The sequence below is a fragment of the Chinchilla lanigera genome, unplaced genomic scaffold (assembly GCF_000276665.1).
Source record: "Chinchilla lanigera isolate Chin_1 unplaced genomic scaffold, ChiLan1.0 scaffold00050, whole genome shotgun sequence".
Classification (NCBI taxonomy): Eukaryota; Metazoa; Chordata; class Mammalia; order Rodentia; family Chinchillidae; genus Chinchilla; species Chinchilla lanigera.
In genome coordinates, this window is record NW_004955451.1 from 15,216,395 (window position 1) to 15,241,540 (window position 25,146).

The following is a 25,146-nucleotide window of genomic DNA, read 5'->3' on the forward strand; positions in this document are numbered from 1 at the left end:
ACCTGCTTGGTGTTTTTTTGAGACAGGGTCTCACTATATAGTTCAGGCTGGCCTTGAACTCACTTTGTAGCCCAGGCTGGCCTTGAACACATGGCGATCCTCCTGCCTCAGCCTCCCGCCGACAGGTGTGTGCCACCGTACCTGGTGTTGTGAACTTATTGCTTTCCACGATTCTGGTCGCAAACCTAACTGGATGAGAACAGAACCAAATTTCTCCATAAGGTCAACATTATTAAACCTAACCATTGAGTTTGATTCAGTTCTTGTTCAATGCAGCTTGCAACCAGAATTGTGGAAAGAGCTAAGTTTGTGAACCGAGGTACCCCTGTATTGGTATCACTCATAAGTATTTTATTTTTTGTGGTACCGGGAATTGAACTCAGGACCTTGTGCTTGCCAGGCAGGCACTTATACCACTGTGCTATATCCCCAGCACTCAGAAACATTTTAAAGTAAGACAACATCACCGGTAATAACTTGCCAAAAGGAAGGTTTATTGAGTAGACAGAACTGACAACGCATTTCTGTGGGGCAATCAAGGTAGTCACCGTATTTGTGTGCGACATTCTTCAGCTGAATGGGTTGATTGCCCAGAAAGAGAAAGAGACAGAAAGACAACAGGACAGACGTTCTTCTTAGAAAGGCTCCTTTCCCCAGGCACATCGGTGCCTTTTCTTCTCGAGGGTCTCTGGCCCACGCCCTCTGTTAATTGTTCTGAGGTTTGTCCTCCAGGGAGTGCAGCCTGGTGGTCAGTACCTTGCTGCGCTGGTCGACCTCCTCAAGGACTTTCTTGACCACTATGGCTTTGATTGGATCTGAAAAATTAAAACATAAAAGGCGATTTTAGAGAGTCGAAAGAGAGGTGGGAAGAGAAATCACATCAAGGAATAACACTACCGACAGGAAGCACAAATACTTTGGCTCACGTGTGGGGAATTTTGACCGCTTGATTAGGTCGGATTACAAGAACCGTTTGCATAAAGTTAACACACACTGCTAAAGTGAGACACGCACTGATGTCTGCCATAAATCTTTATTATATCTGGTTTCACTGAGCCATGGTACTATAAAAGCCACCAGCTGTGTGTTGGAAATAAAGTACAGCATAGCAACGGAACTTCACTTAATTACCTTTCATTTGACTTCCCATCATGCTGGCTCCGAAATCTTTGGATTTGTACCCTCCAGACTTACAAGCCCTGTGAAACATCAGAGACATTTTTGAGTGTCACAGACAGCACCTGAGCGTCAGCCCCTTCGATTTTAGACCCACCACTAGGTTTTCTTTAGCTCTTTCGTGAGACTATATTCAGAGGATCACACAGCTGAACCTGTTCGGCTTTAGTGTTAAGCAGTGATATTTTAATCTTCATACCTCAAACACACGGGTTTTTGTATTTTTATTTTGTAAAATGTTGCTACTTTATATTGCCACACCAGAGCATTACATTTAAGATTTACCGCCTGTGGTAACAAACACAGTTACCTTAGTTCACGTTCTGTTTCCAGAGGTCTAAGTTTAAAGCAAACTGGAAGCTAAGTTGTTCCCTCAGTATAGGTAGACAACTGGTTCCAGGACGCCAGCAGAGCCCCTAAAACCCCACGATGCTGGATCCCTTCTATAAAATGGCATCGGTTTTGTGTATGACCTCTGGGCATCTCCCCATATACTTCACGTCCTCCCTAGATTACTTATAATACCTAACGCAGTACAAACTCTGTAAACAGCTGGGTTATTTAGCAGATGGCGGTAAGAGAAATGTTTGTACATGTTCAGTACAGATGAAATGTTTTAGTTTTGAATATCCTCCCCCAGTGGTTGGTGGAACCTCAGGGCTTGGAATGCGTGGACACAGAGGGCCGACTGCGTGGACACCTTGCGGGTCCCTTTTTTGACTTACGCCTCGTCTCCGTCTATGAGGCGGCAGTAGGTCTCGATCTCCTTCTCCAGGTGCACCTTGATGTCCAGCAGCTGCTCGTACTCCAGTTTCTGGCCCTCGGTCTCGGTCCTGACCTGGTGCAGCTGCTCCTCCAGGGCCCCGATCTGCGCCTGGATCTGGGCCAGCTGTGAGCAGTAGTTGCCCTCGGTCTCGCTGAGGGAGCACTCCAGCGAGTGTTTCTGTTGGGGACCGCAGAGAATCCGAGTCAGACGCACAGACGTGCAGAAATATCTTTGATGCCTGTTACCTTTACCTGCTATTATTTTAGTTTTCACACTGACACATAGTTCAGAGGGCTCTGCAACACTGCTTTATTATTGTTATTATTATTATTATTCTTAGTCCTTTTGAGACAGGGTCTCGCTATGCAGTTCAGACTGCCCTTGAGCTCACTTTGTAGCCCAGGCTGGGCTCACACTCTCAGTGGTTCTTCATCCTCAGCCTCCCCGATTCTGGGATTACAGACTGCCTGGCTTGCTACACCACTCTGCCTGGCTTGCTACACCGCTTTCAATGGGCAAACCTTTCTCTTCTGCAGAACAGACCCTAAGGCCTTGGAGCTGTCGCTTGAGTTCCTAGACAGACAGTACTGTTCCTTGCTTACGTTGTAGGATGGTTATAACAACGCATGTGGACATCTTGTCAACACTGCCGGTGGCTTTTAAGCCAACCGCTACACACTGGAAAGGAACCCAGGAGAGGTCACTGTCCTCGGCATACCGTGGCCAGGAGAGACTGCAGTTCGATTTCCAGGGTCTGCAGCGTGCGCTTCATTTCGGTCAGCTCGTTGCGGGCTGAGGTGGTGGCCCCGACGTCCTCAGAGATCTGCTGCTGCAGGGAAGCGCTCTGAAACAACGCAAGCAAGGCCGCAGAGCTTAGTGTCATGGGCGTCGTGCATGGGCACAGGGGAGCTTTTCCCGATAGGGGTCACCTTCTCATTGAACCAGGCCTCGGCGTCCCTGCGGTTCTGCTCCGCCAGCGCCTCGTACTCGGCCCGCATGTTGTTCAGCAGCACCGTGAGGTCCACGCCGGGGGCCGCGTTCATCTCCACGTTCACGTTGCCTCCGGCCGCGCACTGCAGAACTTGCATTTCCTAGGGGCAGAGAAATGGTCAGGTCGGCCCCACAGGAAGCCCCTGGGAAGCCAGAAGCTTAGCCTTGGAGGAGTCTTGAGGGTCATCTGATTTCTCCTTCCCAGGCTGTGCAGGGATCCCCTCCATCCACATCTTATATTCCTGTCCCTCCCACTGACCTCTCAAGGATGCTGAGGCCACCACCTTACACAGCAGCCTGTTCCTGAAAAGTTCTCCTTGTTCCGGAGAGCTTTCATTACCACGAGCCAAACTCTCGCTCCTGTGATTCCAGCTCATCTGTTTAGTTCTGCTACTCACAACGAGCCTAAAATCCTTTTCCTGAGGAAAAGTCCCTAGAACAAATTGTCCTCCACCTCTTCCTCTCTTTGCGTATGTCACTGTCCTCGTGGACAGTCCGCATTCCAGGAGAGACCAGCTCGGATGTGTTCTTAACGCAGCTGCACCCTGAGCACCGGCGGCCGAACGTGGCCAAGAGGCTGCATCTGAATAATTGTGAAGAATTGAAATGGCTGCCGATGAATGAAAACATGGACAAGTGTGCACACACCCTGCAGAAGACAGAATTCTGTTGCTTGCTAAGCTGCTGCATGGACAGCCCAGCGTTCTGTTGGACATGGAGTCAGATGGTCTCTGTGGGTTCTGTCTGCCTCACAGTGGCTGTGTGGATTTGGGAAAGCTGATCGACCTATTTAAGCTTTGACGTGCTTCTCTAAAATTTGAAACCGATTAAAAACTCTTCTTTGGGTTGTTATAAAAGAAGTGAAAGGACTAAGAGTAGTAAGACTTAGTTACACTGCCTGATATATAAATGCTTAAAAAAATGTTGATCGTTGGCTGAGGCAGGAGGATCACAAGTTCAGCCTGGGCATCTCTGCCACTTAGTGAGATGCTGTCTCAAAAGAATAAAAAAAATTTAAAGGGAAAGGGGGTGGAGCTCAGTGTAAAGGCCTTGGGTTCAATTCTCAGTATCACAGAAAAGTAAAAACAAGTAAGACTGCTGTCATCAAGGAAGCGGAATCTGTCTTGCAGTCAAAGTCGATACATGGCTCCAACAGGGCACTGAATCGGTTCTAAGCCTGCACACAGCAGGCACTGCCTCTAAGTCTGTGTAAACAGAAATAACACAGACAGATGTGCATATACCACAGACGTGCTCCTCCCACCCAGGACCCATCTGAACCGTGTTCCCGAGGTCTCTTTCCCCCCGTCAGGAAAGTCCTCGGGCTGCTGTAGCGCCTTCTTCCCGGCTGCCTTTCTGCCTGGGTGTGAGTTTTGCTCTAGAGGATTATAATCCATGCTCAACAACTTTTGAATGAACTAGAAGCAATTGACTTTTTAAATGCCTTCCCTGCAAGTAAAAAAAAATAACTGCTTCCAACTCATTCAAAATGTGTTGAGTAACCACCATGGAATGCATATACAGGCATACACACATACGTGCATACTTCACACACACACACACACACACACACACACACGTATATATACACATGCATTTGGATTGACTATGGGAGTTTTTGACTGTTTAAAAAATACTAAATTCATTTTTCAAAGGGTAGAGACTTAAAAAAAAGTGGCTCTAAAAACAATCCGAAAGATAAAATTGCTGCACGATCTGATTTTGAATCTAGCTTCCAAAAGTGACCCATTTTGAAAAGAAAGATACTGTGATAGGAAGCGGGGAGACAGATTGCTCTCAAAGGGAGGGAAGCAAGAGGTGAAGGGAGGGCGGGAGAGGGAAGGGATAAAGGATGGGAAAAAAGCCCCTGGGATGTGTTGTGTGCACACTCCAGCTCCACACAAGCAGCTAAACATTATCTACTGCAAACATGGACCAAAAAAAACCTGCAGAGTGGATCAAGGGATGGGTGTGGGGCTGAGGGAAGGAAGGGAGCAGGGATGGACAAAAGGAATTCAGATGTTTTCTGTCCATGTACCCACTTCCCACAAAGCACGTAAACATGTGCTACACACATGTGCTAACAAAAGAACTCTTTGACAGCCTTTAACCCCTCCCCACAAAAATGAACCTCAAAGTGACCCCGTCTGGAAGTATACTATCTGGCTGGAAGTATAAATTCTGGTATAACAGTTTAATTGAGGATTTATTTTTATAGCCACATCTATTGAGAATACGTCTTAGTGGTAAGTATATACACTCAATGTACAAAAGAAGTTAATATTTCAGTGTTTTAAATCTGCCACCTTACAGAGATTGAAATCCAGGTTTCTCAGGAAGTCCTTAAAGTACATTCTACCTAATTAAGAATAATCTCTACTGTGGATCATTTTAACTTAGCTCTAATTACACAGCGAAACACTGATGTGATAACCCTGATTGGTCTGGAAAACAAGATTCCTTGTTTTTTCCCATGGGAAACCGGATGCAAGGCTTAGGCGAATCTAGCCAGGTTACTCAGTACTCAGTACTGTAGACAGGTCAGCTTTTGCTGTCTGTGTAAAGTGGGTCTTCTTCACCAGGCCATGTATGTTGTTACCTCGTGTCTGGTACAAGGTGTGTGTGCAGAGAGACGGTCAGCTCTTACCTCTTTGTGGTTCTTTTTGAGGTAAGTCATCTCCTCGCTCAGGGTCTCATACTGAATCTCCAGGTCTGTTCTGCACAGGGTGATTTCATCCAGAACTCTGCGTAAGCCGTTGACATCAGCCTCTACACTCTGGTGAAGAGCTAGCTCGTTTTCATACCTGAGAAGATGTTAAAGATTTTCCAATATGTTACCCGGTGGGTCAGTCACCAGTCAATGCTAAATGCTAGAATTCTGGAATGGAGAAACGGCCAGTTTGGCCATCAGAGACATATTCAAAGTTTATGGTGTCATCACTGTCATCATTTTTAACTTTGGAGGTGTTTGAGAGGGAAAGAAGGAGGCTCCTGGGCACTAGTAGTCTAACACTTCCCTAAAACTAGCTGAAGTGCAGAAATATGATCATATTCTCTTTACTAGAAAGCCAAGCGTTTTTGCATTTTTTGGAAGAAGAGTTGGTACTATGTAATGGAGGATTAAAAATAAATCTGATGGAGTTCTTTGCACAAACTGCCATGAATTCGTCTTGCTCTGGGAGTCGACTTACTTGAGCCGGAAGTCGTCAGCGGTCAGCCTGGCATTATCGATCTGCAGGACAGCGTTGGCGTTGCTGGTGGTGGAGGCAATGATCTAGAAAAGGAGAGGGTGGACTTTAAGGCAGCTGCTCTCAGTGAGAAAGTGCAAAATGTGTTCTATAAGGTCAGGGCACGGAAACAACCAAAATCAATATAGTTATACAGTTGGTGACATTCTCATCCTAAGGTTTAACCAGAGGACACTTCTTTGTGCTTATTCCGATGCTACACTGAAATTCTCTCTGAGAAATCAGAAATAGGGAGACTGATGTTTCTTGGAAGTCAGTGAAAAGAAATCTAGACAGACCACTGCGCACGTGGGATTGCAAAATACCATTTCTTACCTGGTTTTTCAGATCCTCGATTATGGGGAAGTAGCGACTGTAGTCGTGGTCCAGGCCACGGCACGAGCCAGGCCCGAATTTCTCGTACCAGCCCTTGATCTTCTGCTCCAGGTCGGCGTTGGCCTCCTCCAGGGCGCGCACATTGTCCAGGTAGGAGGCCAGGCGGTCGTTGAGGTTCTGCATGGTCACCTTCTCGTTGCCGGACAGGAGGCCGCCCTCGTTCACCGCAAAGCCAGCACAGGGGTTGCCGGTCCCTGCATTTCCCACGGACGAGCTGCTCCCGAAGGCGCAGGAGAAGCCACTGCCAATGCCGGGGATGCCGCAAGCATTTCCAGCCCCAAAGCCGGCTCCTCCGCCAGAGAGCCTCAGTGACCCAGTGCTGGGCCGGGTGCCGGACCTCCTGGATCCGCTGGAAAGTCTTAGAGACATGATCAGGACAGACAGACAAGTCTCGGAACAGCACTTGTCCAAGCCAGGATGCAGCGCCTTCTGCCCTCGGCCGCTGTGTTTGCCCTTTATAGACACTCCCAAGGGTGTTTGGGACGGAATTCTGCCTACATCCAGTAAAACATGGCTTGCTGGCCTCAGCAAGTTGGCATAATTGGATGATTTTTCCTAATTAATAACTAACTTTGCTGGGCTTATTTCTGTAGGAGGGCAGTTGCCCTCAGGTTGGTGGTTATCTGAGAAATGGGTTTGGGTGGAGCAGTGTCAGGTCCATTATTACTCCGCAAATTTGCGGGTGAGTCATCCTTCGCTTCCACCCCGAGAAGATAAAGCTCATCCTCCCTTACAGGACAAACTTTTAGCATCATGGCTTTGGGCTATTACAACAAGGCAGATTGGGAAGTTTCTGAGTTTTTTTTTTTCCTGCTTTTATTGTCACAATTCTTGGCAGATCCATGGAGAATAGAATTCCTGATTTTCCCATCCTGGTTGTACCGTTGCTTGGTTTTTGTATTTGTTTGTTTTGAATTCCTCTGCCACTGTTTCCCTGGGAAGTTCACCTCTGTGTTGGCTGATGTACCACGTATTTCTGACACTTACTTATGACTGGTGGCAGTTCTGTTCTCATACCCACTTTGGTAATGAGGAACACACCCCTAATTGCTGGTAGATTTTGTGGGAATTTGAAGGGACATTAACTTATCTCCTGACCCCACAAAATCTGAAATGAATGGGGAGAGGAATATTTCATCTCTTTTTACGTCATGCGGCTTACTTAGCTCAGGTGAAAGTGAAAAGTAAGCTAGCTGGTTAGTGGGTGTGAATTCACAAATATTTATCGAAAACCCTGAATATCATGAACAAGTTTCAAATTGACAAATAAAAATCATATATGTATATTTATAATATAGAACATGATGTACACATTGTGGAATGTCTAAATCAACATAATTAACACATCCATTACCTTGTATACTTATATTTTTGTGGTGCAAACATTTAAAGTCTATCCCCTTAGCAATTTTCGAGGATAAAATACGTCATTATTAACCATAGTCACCTAATAGTGTAATAGAACTCCTGAGCTCATTTCTCCTAACTGAAATTTTGTATCTTTTGACCAACACCTCTCAATGAGTTTTCCTGGTGATGCTGAGCATTTTTTTCATATACCTTTTGGCCCCCTGCCTGTCTGCTTTTGAAAAATGTCTTTTAAATCAGGTTTCTTCTCCTTGTCATTGAATTGTTTGAGTTCTTAGATGTTAAAATCTTTGTCACAATATTTTTTCCCAACACGTGGGTGAAATTTCACTCTGTTAATTGCTTCCTTTGCTGGGAAGAGGACTTTTAGTGCCATGTGGTTCCATTTATCTGTTTGTGCTTTTGTCGCCCGTGTTTTTTTGGGATTATATAAAGTGATCTTTGTCTATTCCACAGTCAAGAATATTTTCCCGAATGTTTTCTTCCTATAGCTTTCCAATTTTACGTCTTACGTGTAAGCATTTAATCCATTTTGAGTTGACTTCTGCATGTAGATATTCAATTTTCCAACATTGTTTAGTGAGGAGACTGCCATTTCCTGTTATTCTTGGCACCTTTTATTTTTTGAAAATAAACTGACTACATGTGCATGGATTTATTTTTGGACTCTTTATCTTCAGGTTCCTAGGTTTATAGCTATATTTTTGTGCTAGTATGGTGATGTTTGATTACTATAGCTTTGTAGTAGATTTTGAGATCAGGTAAAGTAATTGTCTCCAACTTTTTTTTTTTCTCACTATTCATAATCTTTTGTGGTCCCGTTTTCTATGCTGTCGTAAAAAGGGTTTTCTTGATTTCTTTTTCACATAATTTGTTGTGTAGTGAGCAGAAATGCAACTGATTTTCATATGTTGATTTTTATTCTACAATTTTATTGTATTCATTTATTGGTTTTAAGAGTTTTTAAATGAAGTGTTTAGGGTTTTACTATATATGAGATTATGTCATCTCTAAACCTTTCTTTTTGGTACCGGGAATTGAACTCGGGACCTTGTGCTTGCCAGGCAGAAATTTATGCCGCTGAGCTATATCCCCGGCCCTCAGATGCCTTTAATATATTTTTCTTGCCCAGTTTCTCTGGCTGGGACTCTCAGTAATCTGTGGGATAGAAGCAGTGAGAGTAGGCATTCATCGTCTTGTTCCCGATCTTAGAAGAACAGCTTTCACTTATCACCATTGCCTCCATTGGCAGCTGTAAGTTTGTCGTGTATGGCCCTTATTATGACGAGATACTGTACGTTACCTCTGTGCCTAAATTATCAGGAGAGTTTTTATCGTGAAAGGATGTTGAATATTGCCAATGTCTTTTCTGCACCTCCGGGCATGATTACATGATTGACTGGTCTTTCGTTCTGTTCCTGTGGTGTGTTGTATTTATCAGTTTGCATAGATGGAACCATCCTTGCGTCAGAGGAAGAAATCTCACCTGATCACCGTGAATATTCCTTCCAGTGTACTGTTGAACTTAGTATTTTCTTGAGAATTTTTGCCTCTGTGTTCATCACGGATATTGGTCGATAGTTTCCTTGTCAAGTAAACTCTTCAGCTTTGGTATCATGGTAAAACTGGCCTCATAAAATAAGATTGAAAGTATCCCCCCCTCTTCAACTTTTTGGAAGAGTTAAACAAAAGTTGGCATTAATTCTTCATGACACATTTGGCAGAATTTAGATGTGACGCTATCTGTCTGGTCCTTGGATGTTTTTGGGGGTGGGCAGAGTTTCTACTCCTGATTGATTCACCTTATTCTGAACTGGTTTGTTCAGATTTTATTTCTTCAGAATTCAGTGTGGCAAGTCATATGTTCCTAGGAATCCATCCACTTTTTCATAAAAGTGTCTAATGATTCTGTGTCCTTCTGTGGAATAATTTATATGTCTTAACTTTCACTTCTGATTCCCTCTCTCTCTCTCTGGCCAAGCTTTGCCAATTTTGTTTATCTTCCTAAAAAATCAAATTTTAGTTTTCTTGTCTCTATGTTTGGGCTTAGTTTACTTTTTTAATAGTTCCTTGAGGTGTAGTGGTAGGTTGTTTTGTCTGAGCTGTTTCTTTTTAATGTGGGTGTTTATCACTATCTACTTTTCCCTTACAGCTACTATTACTGTACCCCATACACTTTGCCATGATGTGTTTCCACTCCCATTTGTCTGAAGGTTTAAAAAAAGTTGGTTCTTTGACCACTGATTATTTGGGTACGTGTCATTTAACTTCCATGTATTTGTGAAATTTCCAAAGTTCCTTCTGTTATGATTTCTAGCTTCATACCATCACTGTGGTCAGAAAAGACACTGGGTGTGATTTCAGCCTCTTTAAATTTGTGAAGAACTTGTTTGGTGGCTTAATATAGGATCTACACTAGAGAGTGTGCTTTGAATCCTTGAGAAGAAGGCATAGTCTACTTTTGTTGTACTGCCCTACACACCTGTGTCAGGTCCATTGGTCTAAATTATAGTCTAAGCCTGACATTTCCTTATTGATTTTCTGTGGGAGTCCTGACATTTCCCGTTATGACTGCATTGCTGTCCATCTTCCCCTTCAGGTCTATTCATATTAGCTTTATATACTTAGGAGTTCCGAGTGCATGCATATTTGCAATCATTACATCCTCCCGATATGAGACGGTGACCTTTTTATTTAATTTTATGGTTTTTGACCTTAAAAGTACCCTTCATCTAAGTATCACTTCCCTTACTCTGTCTTGCTTCCCTTTGCATGGACGGTGGAATGTCTCTGTCCCTCCCTTCAGCTTCTGTCTGTGTATATCCTTAAAGCTGAAGCGATTGTCTTACGGGCAACTTACGGTTTTTACATGCACTCAGCCACTCTGTGTGTCTTGAACGGAGAATTTAATCCATTCACAGATCAGTACTGATAGGTGAGGACCTACTACGGCCACTTTTTAAATTGCTTTCCAGTTGTCTTGTAGATCCTTTGTATCTTTCTTCTTCTCTTGTATTCCTACTTTCTTTCTTTTTCATTTATTTATTTATTCGTCTTTTTGAGACAGGGTCTCACTGTGCAGTTCAGGCTGGCCTTGAGCTCACTTTGTAGCCCAGGCTGGTCTCGAACTCGCAACGATCCTCCTGCCTCAGCCTCTCCACTGCTGGAATTACAGGCGTGCGCCACCATGCCCAGCCTATGCTATTGTTCTGGATTTAACTGTATATTTGTATTACAAATAACTGTATATTTAACTGTATATTTGCCTTCACTAGTGAGTTTTTTAATTTTCATTTTTATCAGTATCTGTTTGCAGTACCTAACAACTACATTCCTCGTGGGGATCGGTACAGGTAACAATACATCCTCATTCTTTCTTCATCCCCTTCTCCTCCTCCATCTCTTGCTCCCTTCTGTGAGTCTTTAAAAAAATACTTTCCTATCTGTCCTGTCATTAATAAGCTTTTTCACTTAACCTGAAGGACTCACTGTAGCACTTCTTGTAAGGCAGGCCTAGTGATGATCATCCCCACCCCCCAGTTTTGTTCACCTGACAATGTCTTTATTTTTCCTTCCATGCTGAACTACAGCTTTGCTGTCTTCATGATTGGCAGCTTTTTTGCTGAACACTCTGACTATAGCCTCCTCCTCCTCCTTCCAGTTGCTCTTGAGATATTTGCCAGTAGTTTAACAGCTTCCCTTGTGTGATGTGTCTTTTATCTCATAGTACTTTCAATATTGTCTCTTTGACTTTGACTTTTGACAATTTGTTATAGTGTGCTTTGGAGTATTTTTCTTGGGGTTGATCTTTCTTAGAGTCCTTTCAATTCCATGAATCTGTACGTTCTTCATGTTCTTCCCAAGATTTTGGAAGCTTTACACAGTATTTCTTTACGTAAGCATTCCACCTATTTCTTCCTCTCCTTTCTCCTGCATCTTCCATAATTTGTACATTGAGTGCTATTCTATCTGCTTTTGTCACTTTTCCATTCCTGTTTTTGTTTTCTAGTTGACTAACTTCACACTTGTACCGGTAACACGTAAGAAGTTTTTAAGAATATTGTTGATAGTAGTCTCAACTCAGGAAGAGTTCCATGGTAGAATGCATAATTTGTACTGAATATTTTAAAAGTATTACCAGGCTGTTGGGTGTGTAATGGTCCTTCATGTGGTTTAAACTTTTATTTTTTATTTTTCTGGTGCCAGTGATCAAACTCAGGACCTTGAGCTTGCTAGGTAGGTGCTGTGCCACTGAGCAACATCCCCAGCCTCTAAGTTTTTACTTCTTAAAATATCTACTGTGACTGTGCACATCTTATAACTTTAAATTGATCATTTGGAATTTCTCTCTGCACACTGAAGAAATCATTCTACTGTCTTCTGGCTCTTGTTGAGAAATTGGTATGCACTCTCGCTATCAGTAATTTGTAGGGAATCATTTTTTCCCCACATGGCTGATTTTTAAAGTCTTCTCTCTTTTGCATTATGGCTTTACCACGACTTTTATATATGTAGTTTTACAATTGGCAGTTCGCAATTAAAGATGTTCAATAAAAGTTTTGAGATTTGTCAAATATTAGTAACCGCTTTTTCATTTTACTTTTTTTTTTGCAAATACGCACTGACTTTTTGGAAACAAGGAAGAATAGGTAAACTTTGGAATTTTTGTCTCAAGAAGTATGGTCTGCCGGGAGTGGTGGCGCATGCCTGTAATCCCAGCACTCGGGAGGCTGAGGCAGGAGGATCGCTGTGAGTTTGAGACCAGCCTGGGCTACCAAGTGAGCTCAAGACCAGCCTGAACTGCATAGTGAAACTCTGCCTCAAAAAGACAAAAAAAAAAAAAAAAAAAAAAAAAAAAAAAAAAAGAAGTATGGTCAGTCATTAAAACCATGCCCTTGGGCGTAATAGTTTCTGTTTGTGTTAAGTGTAAATCTGTCTTACACAGGTAGACAAGTTCATCTGTTTAAGTAGGAAAGAGTGAACTCTTAGCAATGGAAGTTAGATGTTTCTGGGGAAAATAAAGGAACTCCGCTGGGAGCAGGCGGGAGCGGCTGGCACCGGCAGTTACAAGAGAAAGAGCCCAGCGCTGTTTGCCCGATGGTCGGTAGCCGAGGCTCCTGAGAGGCTGGTACGAGCTGTAGTCCTCCCACTGCCAGCAGACTGAGCCTCCTTATGATCTCATAGTTGGTGTGAGAGACGGGGATGAAACATAACGAGGGAAACTGAGGCGCAAGGGACGGGGGCATCCACCGACCAGGTCTTAATTTGGGGCGCAGAAGGCAAGGGCTGGGAGAGGAGTTGGGGAGGTGGCCGCCAGGCAGAGCGTCGCCAACCGCACGCGAAGCCGTGCTCCGCGGCGACTGCCTGCTGTGCACACAGGGTGCGCCGCTTCTAGTCCGTCTCTGTGGCAGTGGGATCTGAGTAGGAAACAGAATGTGCTTCGGTGAAAGCCCTAAACCGATGAAGTCAGTGAGACTCTGGCTGTCATGTGGGAGAAGGAGCCCGGGATTTCGAGCTAACTCCACCACACGTCCGCTGTTCAGACACAGGGAAACTCCTTAATTGCTCTGACTATGTTTCCTTCATCCGAAGGTAAAATACCTAGCTCATTCGCTTTTATCAAGATGAAACTGATGAGTGCATGTAAACTAAGGGCGAGCTCACTCAGTAAGATGAGCGAAGAGGCCCAGTATTCAGAAGTGTCACTATAGCTCTGCAGTGAAGGCACATCTAACCTACCAGCTCCGTACCATTGAGAGCATAGCCTTGATCACCATGGTTGGGGCCGTTCATCACAAGAAGGTCCCCCCAACGGTGACTTGCAGCTGTAGCTCCGTCTTAGAAACTGCCTTTAGGCGGAGGGCAGCTGCCTTCCATGGGAGCAAGAGATAGCAACAATCAAGCTTGGCGATGCGTCTTCCTTCTGCACCTGGACGTGGTGCACTTCAGCATGAACGGGCCATTCTGAATCCCGCATTGTCTGCCCAGCAGTCTGTTAGAACGCTTTGGTGATGCTCTATCACACAAGTCTGGAATCCAGCTGATTCCAGAGCTCCCTGCCGTATTCCACCCAAGTGACCAAACCTCTGTGGCTCAGCGCTTCGCCGCTGTCCAGCCCCAGCTGCACTTCCCCAGATAATTAGGCAAGGCTGTTAGACCCCATCTTGCGTGGCGGTGGATGTGAACAAGACTGGCAGCTCCTGTTGTGTTTGCTTCGTCCAGTCACCGTGGTAAGGGCAGAGAGGTGCGTGTGTTAACCAAATGGAAAAGCAGCTCTCCCGGCTCGGGGTCAATGAATTAATAGTTGCTCCTCAGTCACCTTCACTAGGCATTTCAAGGGTGAAAGTGACTTAATGATTAAATGGGTATAATCTTCCTTCACAGTCATAGATGCCGGCAGCTAAATAGATCAGATCATTTACATAGTTAACCGGGACAGATCTGAGACCAGAGATTAGGGCTGGGGGTCTTTCCAACTTATCCTGTTATTAACTGAGGCAAATGTGACCCTGAATGACGGATATTATTTTATTAGCAGGTGCTTCAGATTGTCTACATTAAGCTCAACTGTGGAAATTAAAAAAGATGCATATTTATAGACAGAAGCATTTCCCTTGCAACAGGAGAATTGTAATGAGGTGGCAAAAGACCCCAGAAAATAAGACAAAACTAGAGATAGAGCAAGATTTTTCCTTCTTGTGAAAAGAATTACATGGGAAAAAAACCAGGGGAAAGGAAGAGGAAGAACACAGATCTTAAGATAAATCTAAGGGATAACTTTTAGGGTGATTTGACCCACGGGGCTTGGCAGAGAGGGTTTTTGTTTGTAAAACGACTCTTCCCTCATCAGGGAGCTTTCGCAGGCACTCGCTGCTCCATTGTGATGTTGCTTATCTTAGAGGATTTTTCCTCAACCGAGTGGACTCTCAGGGAGAGGACATTGCCAAGCTGGTCTAGTTCTTCCACCATCGTTTTGACAAATGTCTCTTCTGTTAGGTCTAAAATAAAAAACAAACAGCAAGGTATTCAGACATGACCGGTCTGCTTTTTGAAATTGTTTTGTTTTGCGATCTCATAGACGATTAATAGATAACACAGCGTTTGAAGTCAGTGTGTAACAAGAGCTGGGTCCATCCTTCTTATGTTCTTGGCTGATTTTTTTAGACGAATGGGTGCTTGAAAGCACGCATGAAAAATGGGTTAAAATAAACTAAGAGTCAGGCAGGGATGCGCTTGGAGTGAGTGGTGGCTTTTCAAAAACATCAACTCATCCTTCTTTTGTGCTTTAAGATAAAATACTGCATATCAAGCTCCGAAACTGTGAAAAAGAATATGTGCTGCGTAAGAAAACTATTAGAGCCGGGCCTGGTGGCACACGCCTGTAATCCCAGCACTCAGGAGGCTGAGGTAGGAGGATCCTTGCGAGTTCGAGGCTAGCCTGGGCTACAAAGTGAGCAAAAGGCCAGCCTGAACTGCAGAGCGAGACCCTGTCCCAAAAAAAAAAAAAAAAAAAAAAAAGAAAACTATTGGAGTGACCGAGTCCTCATCTCAGTAATTTCACAATTTGATCACACCTGTTCCATAAGATACAACTATTAAGAACTGTTATCAGGACCGCTCACCTCTCCATTCCCTACAGGTAAACTCCGCAACAAATCTTATGCAGCTAACCAGTTAGTGACCATCCAACAGAAACCCTTCTGTACCTTTGACTTGATTTCCGGAATTCACAGGCCTGGCTCCTTTTGACTTGTAACACGGCGCTTTGCTCGTACTGTGAAGGAAAGAGTACATAATCGCTGCTTTTCTTTCAGCAATGAGCCTATCGCGAGGAACTGGGAATACAATTTTTGTTCTAATTTTAGTAAGATTTAAACTGCTTTCATGTCTAAGGGATATGAGGAAGATTTCCATGACATCAACAATGTGAAAAAAAGATATTAAATGGATGTTTATGATGAGGACTTTCCCTGGGACCAAGTTCTCTCCCACCTGACAATGTGACGACGCTGAGTTCTTTCTTAGGGCGGCTTTTTGTTCAAGCGGCCCATGAACACGGTTGGAGGGCTGAGCTGGGTGCTCTAGAAAAGGTAGAGCTAAGAAACACAAGTGGTTCACATGGTTGGAAACACAACAGATTCATGCAAAAAAGTATCCCTGACATAGGGTGAGAAGTACTGTCAGTTAGGTGTAAAACGGATGGTGCAACAAGAAGGAGAGGGCGCCACCGCGGTTGGGTTCTCGCGGGAGTTGGCTGTGGAGAGCTGACCCGGGGCTCGGAAGTGCGAAGGTGGGGTGACCATGGTAAGTACTTAGTCACAGGCACTGATCACTGAATGCCTTGGGAGACACGGCCCCGCACACTCACTTTACACACATCGGGAGGCACCATGGCCGACACCAGTGATCAGTGTGGTGTGAGTCTCACCCCCATTTTATCAGTGATGAAATTATGGTCCAAAAGGCTAAACCACAGGCTCAAATTCGTGTGGTATCAAATTCACAATTTCAATTCGCAATCCTAAGACTTTTTTTTTTTTTGGTTCTTGGCTAAAAAGTTATGTTGCTTCTCCAATTAACTCTTCTTAGTCACATTGTTCAGCTTTAATGGAAAGTCCATGAAGGGTGGCCGGTTAAGTGATATTCAATTAGAGGGTGCTGGGGTGGGGGTGTAGCTTGGTGGTGGAGCACTTGTCTAGGGTGGGCGAGGCCCTGGGTTCAATCTCCAGCAATGCCCAAAAAATGACTTACTATAAGAAATGTGCTTAAATATAGGTCACAGAAAGCAATTTTCCCATGGAGTAGAGTACTAGACATGTTAAATAGCCCATATTTAATTGTCCTTTTGTTATTACATATAAAATACTTAATATACTCTGAGTTTTAAATTTCTGGCTACTTCCTGCCAGATTTCTTTTCATTTGAATGTAATAATATACATTCTCGAGGAAGTACACCGATGTGATCTTTACAGCAGGAAATTCTATGCCACGACACTGGCATATATACAATTTTTTTCCCAAGCTAACACTCACCCCTCTTCTCCATCTAGTAAGTTGCAATATGTTTCAATTTCTTTTTCCAAAATCATTTTGATATCAAGCAGCTGTTCGTACTCCAGCTTCTGGCCTTCTGTTTCCGTTCGGATCTGTTGCAATTGCTCCTCCATCGTCCCGATCTGATCCTGGATTTGCTGGAGTTGAACGCAGTAATTTCCCTCGGTCTCAGCCAACGTGTGTTCATAGGACTGTTTCTGAAAGAAGAACCCAGTGAGGTCCTCGGTGTGAGAATGAGAATGACATGTTCATATTGCAAATGTTCCCAAGATGGGAAATACACAGTCTAAGTACTGTCAACTGAAAATCAAAACTGGTAAGATTTAAAAAGTAAATTTCCTCTTAGCTGGCTGTGGTCGTACACACCTCTAAACCCAGCTAACTGGGAAGCTGAAGCAGGAGGATCACAGGTTTGAGGCCAGCTTGGGCAATTTAGCAAGGCCCTATCTCAATATATAAAATTTTAGGGGACTGGGATTTAGCTCAGTGGCACAGCACCTGCCTGGCAAGCACGACGTTGTGAGTTTGATTCCCGGTACCGGAAAAAAAAAACAACAAAAAAAATTTTTTTTAAAAAAGGGCCATGGGTGGGTGTAGCTAAGTGCAGAGCACATGCCTAGCACATGTAAGGCCCTGGGTTCAATATCCAGTTCCACACACACACACACACACACACACACACATTATTTCCTCTCCATTGAAAAAAATAATTTTTCAAGGTTTGGGATGGGTGCACCAGAAGTCTTGTTTATGGTGGAATCATTAATATTGAACACACTTCAGGCCGGGGATACAGCTCATCGGCACAGCACCTGGCTGGCAAGTGTGAGGTTGTGAGTTCAATTCCCAGTACCAAAAAAGAAAAAAAGAAAAAAAACTGAATACACTTTATATTTTTAGTACTTATTCTGTACTTCCAGTTATAGATACACCTCTATTACACATGTTTATGTGCAATTAAACACACACTGCCATATTTCAGATTCAGTTGAGCGTGTCCCCCATGGATCCATGTGTTGTAAGCGAGTGTGGTGATGTTAGGAGGTACTAGGACAATTTAAGGGGGGACCATGGTCAGAGCCGGTGTCAGGCTGTGTAGACTTCCAGCCTCCAAAGCTGTGAGCTGAATAAAGTTCCTTCCAGCATGAAGCATCCAGCCCCAAGTATTTTGCTATAGTAACTGAAAGTGGACAAGTGTGCACACCCGTGCAGTTCAGCGGCAATCCCTACGTACCATAGCCAGGAGGGACTGGAGTTCTATTTCCAGGGTTTGCAGACTGCGTTTCTGTTCCATCAGCTGATTTCTGGCTGCCGTGGCTGCACCTGCGTCATCCGAAATCTGTTTTTGCAGAGACGCACTCTGGAATGGAATTGTCCGAAGGTCAGGGACCAGCGCGGTCATCCAGTGTGCAGACCCCTCATGCAGTTAGCCTCGGATGTACCTTCTCACGAAAGCAGGCCTCAGCATCTTTGCGGTTCTGCTCAGCCAGGTCCTCGTACTCGGCCCGCATGTTGTTCAGCAGCACCGTGAGGTCCACGCCGGGGGCCGCGTTCATCTCCACATTCACGTTCCCTCCTGAGGCGCGTTGGAGGGCTCTGGTTTCCTGGGGAGGGGCCAGGATTAATACTCAAGGGAGGGCTCTGACTGGCAACAGTAGACTGGAAGAGGGAACTCGGACACTGGCCCAAGGCTTGCTTACCTCCTCGTGGTTCTTCTGAAGGTAGGTCAGCTCCTCCGTGAGGTTCTCATGCTGTATCTCCAGGTCGGTGGCACAGAGGGTCAGCTCCTCCAGCACTCTCCGAAGATTGTTGGTGTCGGCCTCCATGATCTGGTGCAAACTGAGCTCATTTTCGTACCTGAAAGGTCAGTGAGGCGCCTGAGACCTGTGATCAGAGGCCGTGCCAACCTGCAGCTTGCAAACGCATTTCACATGTGGAAGGGTGTGACATTCTGCACACATTCCTGAAGTCTCCCGAAGCGGTGAACTGTTAAAATACTTTTCGATTCCTACTGATTTGTAAGGATCATTTGGAAGTGTCAGTTCTTCGGAGCCAATTTGCCCTCTGATGTGCTGAGCAGTTGAACAAAGTATTAATAGATTTTAAAAATTCATGGCTGCTCTCTAGGAGGGCATGTTTAATTTGACTTCTTTATCTGGTAGGGTCTCATGAAAACATTTTGGTTTTAAAGGCAAGAGAGGAGCTGGGAGAAGAGCAGAAGACATATTCCTCAATCCACCTTAGAGTTTTTACCTTTGTTAGTGGAATTAACTATTTGTACCTACTTCAGCTTGAAGTCGTCAGCAGTCAGCCTGGCGTTGTCGTTTTGGAGAATAATGCTGGCGTTACAGGCCGTCACAGAGATAATCTACACAGGGGAGAATGTGCCAAACGATTAGGGTCCAAAGTCCAAGGACACTCCTGATTTCGGTGAGACTCTGTATCTTCTCATCTTAGACATCAGCCCTGTTAATGTCATTAATTTATACACTACTAACCTGGGTATTCTTCAGATAATAAATGACCAGTGCTTAAGAGCCGCATGGATATTCCGACTTTGCTTGATCAAAAGGTATGAATTAAATATAAAAGCAATGTGACTACAAGAATTTTGGAATTATTTCTCCTTCCTTATTTAATTTTACAAATCTGTAAGGCCAGGCACTGCTCTTAGCACTGGGACTATAGAGTGAACCAGTTCTAAACCCCATTCTTTTCTGAGAGTCCATTTTATATTTTCTCTGCTTTAAGTGACGCCCGCTGGAAGTCTGTGGCTAAAGGACGCAAGTCTGTATTTCCTACCTGATTTTTCAGATCCTCAATGGCTGAGAAGTATCTGCTGTAGTCCTGACCGAGCCCTGGGAAACGTTCCGGCCCGTACCTGTCGTACCAGCCCTCGATCTTCCCCTCCAGCTCGGCGTTGGCTGCCTCCAGGGTGCGCACGTGGGCCAGGTAGGAGGCCAGGCGGTCGTTGAGGTTCTGCATGGTCACCTTCTCATTGCCGGACAGGAGACCCTGCTCGTTTCCAAGGAAACCAGTGCAGATACTGCTGCCAGACCCTCCACCACCTTGGCAGGAGTTTCCTCCAGAGGAAATACCCCCAAGTGCGCAAGCAAAGCTGCTTTCTGTTCCTGGGGCAACACTCGTGCTCCCACTCCCGAAGCTGGAGCCCCCTTTGGACAGCCGGGCAGACCCAGCTTGTGAGCAGATCCGCCTGGAGCCACTGGAGAACCGGAAAGACATGGCCACAGCGGAGCCCAGAACCTTCCCAGCAGAGCAGCAGGGCCGGGTCACTTCTGCAGAGGCCAGACCGCAGCCTTTTATAGCACTCGGCTGTCATTTCAGTCTGTCCTATGCCGATCTGTAATAAAACACCCCTCACATCTTAATTGTTGTTTTTCACAACTGGGAGGTTTTTAATAGTTTCCAGTAGGTGGCACAGTGCCCCAAGGGTGCTTTTTATACATGAAAAAGGTGCCAGGCAGAGTAATGCTAAATCATAGCCTCCAAGGGTTCTAAGTCACAGCCTCACAGATGATAGAAAAGAAATCAGATTTTTTCTACAAAAAGATGTCAACGTCCATCCTTTCCACCTCTGGAATAGTGTCCAGTCCTCCCTCCCATAGGACAAGGAATAACTCAGACAAGAAATTTTTACTACTCTTGTCCCATAGATGCATATAGAATTCAGTAAATCCTTGGTTTATGAGCATAATTTGTTCCGGAAACATGCTTATAATGCAAACACTTATATATCAAAGAAAATTTCCACATAAGAAATAATGGAAATTCAGATGACTCACTCCACACCTCAAAAATATTCATATAAAATGATAAACAATACTGTAATATAATACAAAATGATGAAGAAAATACAAAGTATAAAGAAATAAATCAACCTAAACTGACCTTTGAAAACCTTCATGGCTGGTGTGAGGGAGTCAAGAGCGAGGAAGGTTATTGTGTAGGGGACTTTCACTATCACTAATAGAATCACTATCACTAATAATCCATTTGATGAGCTTTTGAGTCTCCCAATTGCTTGATTCTCTACTGTTGCCTATTGGCTCAATGGCTTCTTCTTTTGATACAGCTTTAACAGGGAACCTGTCCAGTGACACTTGCTTTTGCTTCCTTTTGAGGACTTTGCAGAAGTGTGATGTTGCACTGTCATTAAACAGATTCATCGCTTACACTGCTGCAGCCTTATTCGGGTGGGGATTTCCCACACAATTTTGCACTCTTTCCCACATTTTCATATCTCCCTAATCTCATTTGAATTGAGGGCTCCTCTGCCTTTTTCTCCTCCTCGGCACTTCAGATCTCCTCCATAACCTCTTGCTCTCGGGAACCAATTACCAACAGTCCTGCAGAGAGAGACGGGGGGTGGGGGAGAGGGAAAGAAAGAGAACCGCTGGCTCAGCTGTGATCTTGTGACGTTCAGCATCACATACTACTCGTAGTGCAAGATATCACTCTTTTATCACGTTGACATTGATTAGAAATGTTTGCTCATCTTGTGGAACAGACGGAGAACAAGTTCTTTGCCATCCAAGGTTTTACTGTATCTCCTTCATCCCCACTGTGTTGTGTCTTCTTTCACATTGAAACCAGAGACCCTGGATACCTCGTGGTTTTTGATGGTGGGGAATTTAAATTGGTTTTCTAAAAAGAATTGAAAAATGCAAAATAATAGAAGTCTTGCAGAAGTCTCACTAAGCCTCTTGAATCTGTGGTATCGAGGGAGAATTATCTTTATTGCCCTTTCTTGATTTGGCCCAGGGGTAGAATAATCCCGCCAGTGAGTTTTGAGTCTCCAAATTGCTTGCTTTTCTGCATCAAACATAGTTTCCTGTGCTTTAGTTCAAATGTATGTGTGTAAAGTGCACTATTTTGAGATGTGGGCGTCGCAGATCAGAGGTGGGGGGTGGGGTGTCTGAAGGAGATGGTTTTGAACCCCTCATTATGGGATCTCAGTAAAAGATTAGCCGTCATCGGCGGCAGACTCTTTCTTCTCTTGTCTTGATGCCCCGGGGAAGTTAGCCCGTCTTCTGCTTCATTTCCCTACTTGGGGAATGAAAATAATAGCACTGGACGGTCTTAAATAAGAGTTCACCAGATACAGTAATGAACAACTATAAGGCCGTCTGAGGGGCACAGACATTTTGTAAGTGTCAATTATTTATGCTATTATAATAAAGTGGCCACCGCAGACAGGGCCAGGCCTCTATCACTTGTAGGGCTACAAATTGATTCCTGAACTGATTACAGGTTTTTTTTTTTTTTTTTTTTTTGTCTTTTTGAGACAGGGTCTCACTATGCAGTTCAGACTGGTCTTGAACCCACTTTGTAGCCCAGGTTGGCCTCGAATTAGCAGTGATCCTCCTGCCTCAGTCTCCCAAGTGCTGGGATCGCAGGCGTGCGCCACCACATCCAGCATATGTTTAATCTTAAAATAGGAATTTTTCTCTTCAAGGAGATTGGATGCTGTGAGAGCGAATCCTTTGAAAAAGACCCTATGTTATTATCAAGGAAGGATTTGGAATTTCTCATGGAGTGGAAGGTATGAATTTTTAAAAATCCACATAGTTACAAATAATGTGAAAATATTAAAAATACCACAAATATTTGAAAAGAATATATTAATTCAGATGCTCAGCTCATGTTTAGAATAGCGCGTGATAAGGAAGATAGCTTATATTCAGAGACTTGCTACTGATTTTGTTGCAGCCCGGTCAAGTTTTAATCTTTTGCCTATGTTTCCCATGAATAAAATAAGGGAAACAATATGTGGTCAGTGTACTAGTTTATAAAGCTGGAGTTTCTCAGATAAGAAGTATTATGTGACTGCAAAGTATTATTAACATAATCTATTGATCTTCAGATAGCTTGTAAATACTAATTAACTTATCGTGTTTTGTGAAACAAGTTAAGCATATATTATTAATGCCACTTTGGAGATGAGTTGGCCCTGGTACTAAAGTGCCAGCGTAGATCACAGACCACTTGTCTATGAAAGTGGCAGGAATGTAGGCTGCTTAACCCCGACTGGAAAGTCCTCACCATTTATTCACAGGGCAAGTCTCTTGGATTCGCTGAATCAGAGACTTCCAAACTAATACTCGAAAGGTTTAGGTAGCCTTTAGTCCTTCCTGGAAGTAGAGAATAGATTCCATAAATTCCCGGGCCCCTTCTATCTACGTATTTGTTCCCCAAGAGCAGTTATTTTGTTTGTAGTAAGAAAGCAGTATCCAGCAGCATACCATTTATCACTTCTTGGGAATCTACGAGGTAGTAGAGTGTGACGTAATCTATGTAGGATAGGTATTTGAAGGCACTGAATTGAGTGAAACCTTTAAGTTATGCTGTGTTAGTGCCTCCTTATTTCAGGATAGAGTTTTTCATGAGGAGATCTTACGCTCACGATCAGATGCTAATTCTCTTCTCATCAGTAATCCCCATCAGCCACTTGAGCTACTCACATTCATTCCAACTGATGAACCCACGTGACTGACACATCGTATCTGTCCAAAGCCCATAGTTTAGTTTTGACTCTCCGTGCTGTACATCCTATGGGTTTGGACAATCTATAATGGCGTGTGTCTCCCCTTATGGTATCATAGAGCATTTTCACTGGCCTCAATGTCTGCTTCCTCTGTCTTCCTCCCCCAACCAAACATGATCTTGTGTTTCCATGGCTTTGCCTTCTCCAGAATGTCGTTCAGTTGGAACAATAGAGCGCATAACCTTTCCAGATTATGTTCGTTCACTTAGTGACACACATCCAAGCTTCTCTATGTCTCTTCCGGGCTTGACAGCTCATTCTAGTTTTGGATGACCCTCCACTGCCTGGGTCTGCCACGGTGTATTTATCCCCTCATCTACTGATGGACATCGTGGGTTGCTTCCAGATTTTGGCAAATAATGAATAAAACGATTGTCAGTATCTCTGTGCAGGGTTTTGTGCAGACACATTTTCAGCTCCTTTGGATAAAAGAGTGAAAGCCCAGCAACTGCTGGATCCTAGGTGCGGTGGGTGACAACTGGTGGTCAACTTATAACCCCCAGCTGAACTTAACCAGCGTGGTGCTGGGTGTGGGAGGCCACCTGAGGACTGTTGCCAGCAGCATAAGAGGCAGAACGGGAGAAGAAGGAGGAAGGCTGTTGGGAGCTGGTAGAAGCTGTGAGGAGCTGTCGGTTCTCTTGGAGGAGTTGTCATGCTGGCTTTCCTGATGAACTCGGCTGTTTTCATCCTCCGAGGAGCTCGGGACCTTATTGGCACTAAGAATAGCTTTGGTTCACTTTGGGGGAGCTCTGATCCTCACTCTGAGCATCGCTTCCTGGTTCTGGAGGGGAAGATAGTACACAGCCCAGTCTCCTGGAGAAGCTTGCTGCATTGGCTTTCCTGATGGGAACTCAGATGGGAACTCTCCATCTTTGGAGGAGCTCAGGACCTCATTGTAGCTGAGGATGGCTGTGGTACTTTTCGGGGGAGCTTTGGTTCTTATTTTGAGCGTCACTTCCTGTCTCCAACGTAGATGCCTCAGCCTGCTAGCACGGCTCCTTCATCCCGCTGGCACAGACCTTCTAGACTCCACCACTGACCTTTGGGCCTTGCCAGTTCAGATCCATGAAACAGGCCTGCATGAGATATTGTTATGAGCTCTAGGTCTTCGGCTGGACTCATGCAGGACATTATCACAGGATCCAGGCCCTCAGCTGGATTCTTTGGTCCTTACCGTGTGAACAGATTTCCTGCATTCTCTTGTATGTGTTTCTTTGGGTGACTTTTATAAATAATCTCATAAAATATGTGTCCTGTATTATATTCTCCTTTGCAAAACCCAAAACCAACACAAAATGGGAAAGGATATGTTTAGTTTTGGAAGGAAACTCCAACCCATCCTCCAAACAGGCCATAAGCCAAGTACTTCCAACTATGGAACCATGTGGTTGGGTGTTTTCTCCTGGTTTTGACACAAGAGTACAGGGTACAAGGGCCAGTGAATTAGAAACGTAAGTGACAAGGGTATTTGCTTTGGGTCCCCCCAGGTGTTTACACGCTCATACGGAGCGTGGAGGGAAGGCAGCTGGAAACTGGTTTTCAACCGACGCAAACCGCTTCTGCGGGCCTCAGTATAGGTACTAGTTCCGGAGGACACGGGCT

At 44.4% G+C, this 25,146-nt stretch overlaps 2 protein-coding genes across 2 annotated transcripts; both read right to left on the minus strand.

Moving 5' to 3' along the window:
* Positions 1 to 473: 473 nt before the first annotated feature.
* Krt25 (keratin 25, type I) lies at positions 474 to 6,989 on the minus strand. Its single transcript, XM_005394372.1, has 8 exons — positions 6,496 to 6,989; positions 6,124 to 6,206; positions 5,580 to 5,736; positions 2,872 to 3,033; positions 2,661 to 2,786; positions 1,902 to 2,119; positions 1,132 to 1,199; positions 474 to 815 (listed from the first exon to the last, which is right to left on the minus strand). The coding sequence occupies exons 1-8, from the start codon at positions 6,922 to 6,924 to the stop codon at positions 706 to 708; spliced, it is 1,353 nt and encodes a 450-aa protein (XP_005394429.1). The 5' UTR covers positions 6,925 to 6,989; the 3' UTR covers positions 474 to 705.
* Positions 6,990 to 14,439: 7,450 nt separating this feature from the next.
* On the minus strand, positions 14,440 to 20,305 carry Krt26 (keratin 26, type I). The gene is made up of 8 exons (XM_005394370.2): positions 19,782 to 20,305; positions 19,265 to 19,347; positions 18,680 to 18,836; positions 18,422 to 18,583; positions 18,214 to 18,339; positions 16,959 to 17,176; positions 15,630 to 15,697; positions 14,440 to 14,921 (listed from the first exon to the last, which is right to left on the minus strand). The coding sequence occupies exons 1-8, from the start codon at positions 20,220 to 20,222 to the stop codon at positions 14,770 to 14,772; spliced, it is 1,407 nt and encodes a 468-aa protein (XP_005394427.1). The 5' UTR covers positions 20,223 to 20,305; the 3' UTR covers positions 14,440 to 14,769.
* Between the last annotated feature and the right edge of the window lie 4,841 nt (positions 20,306 to 25,146).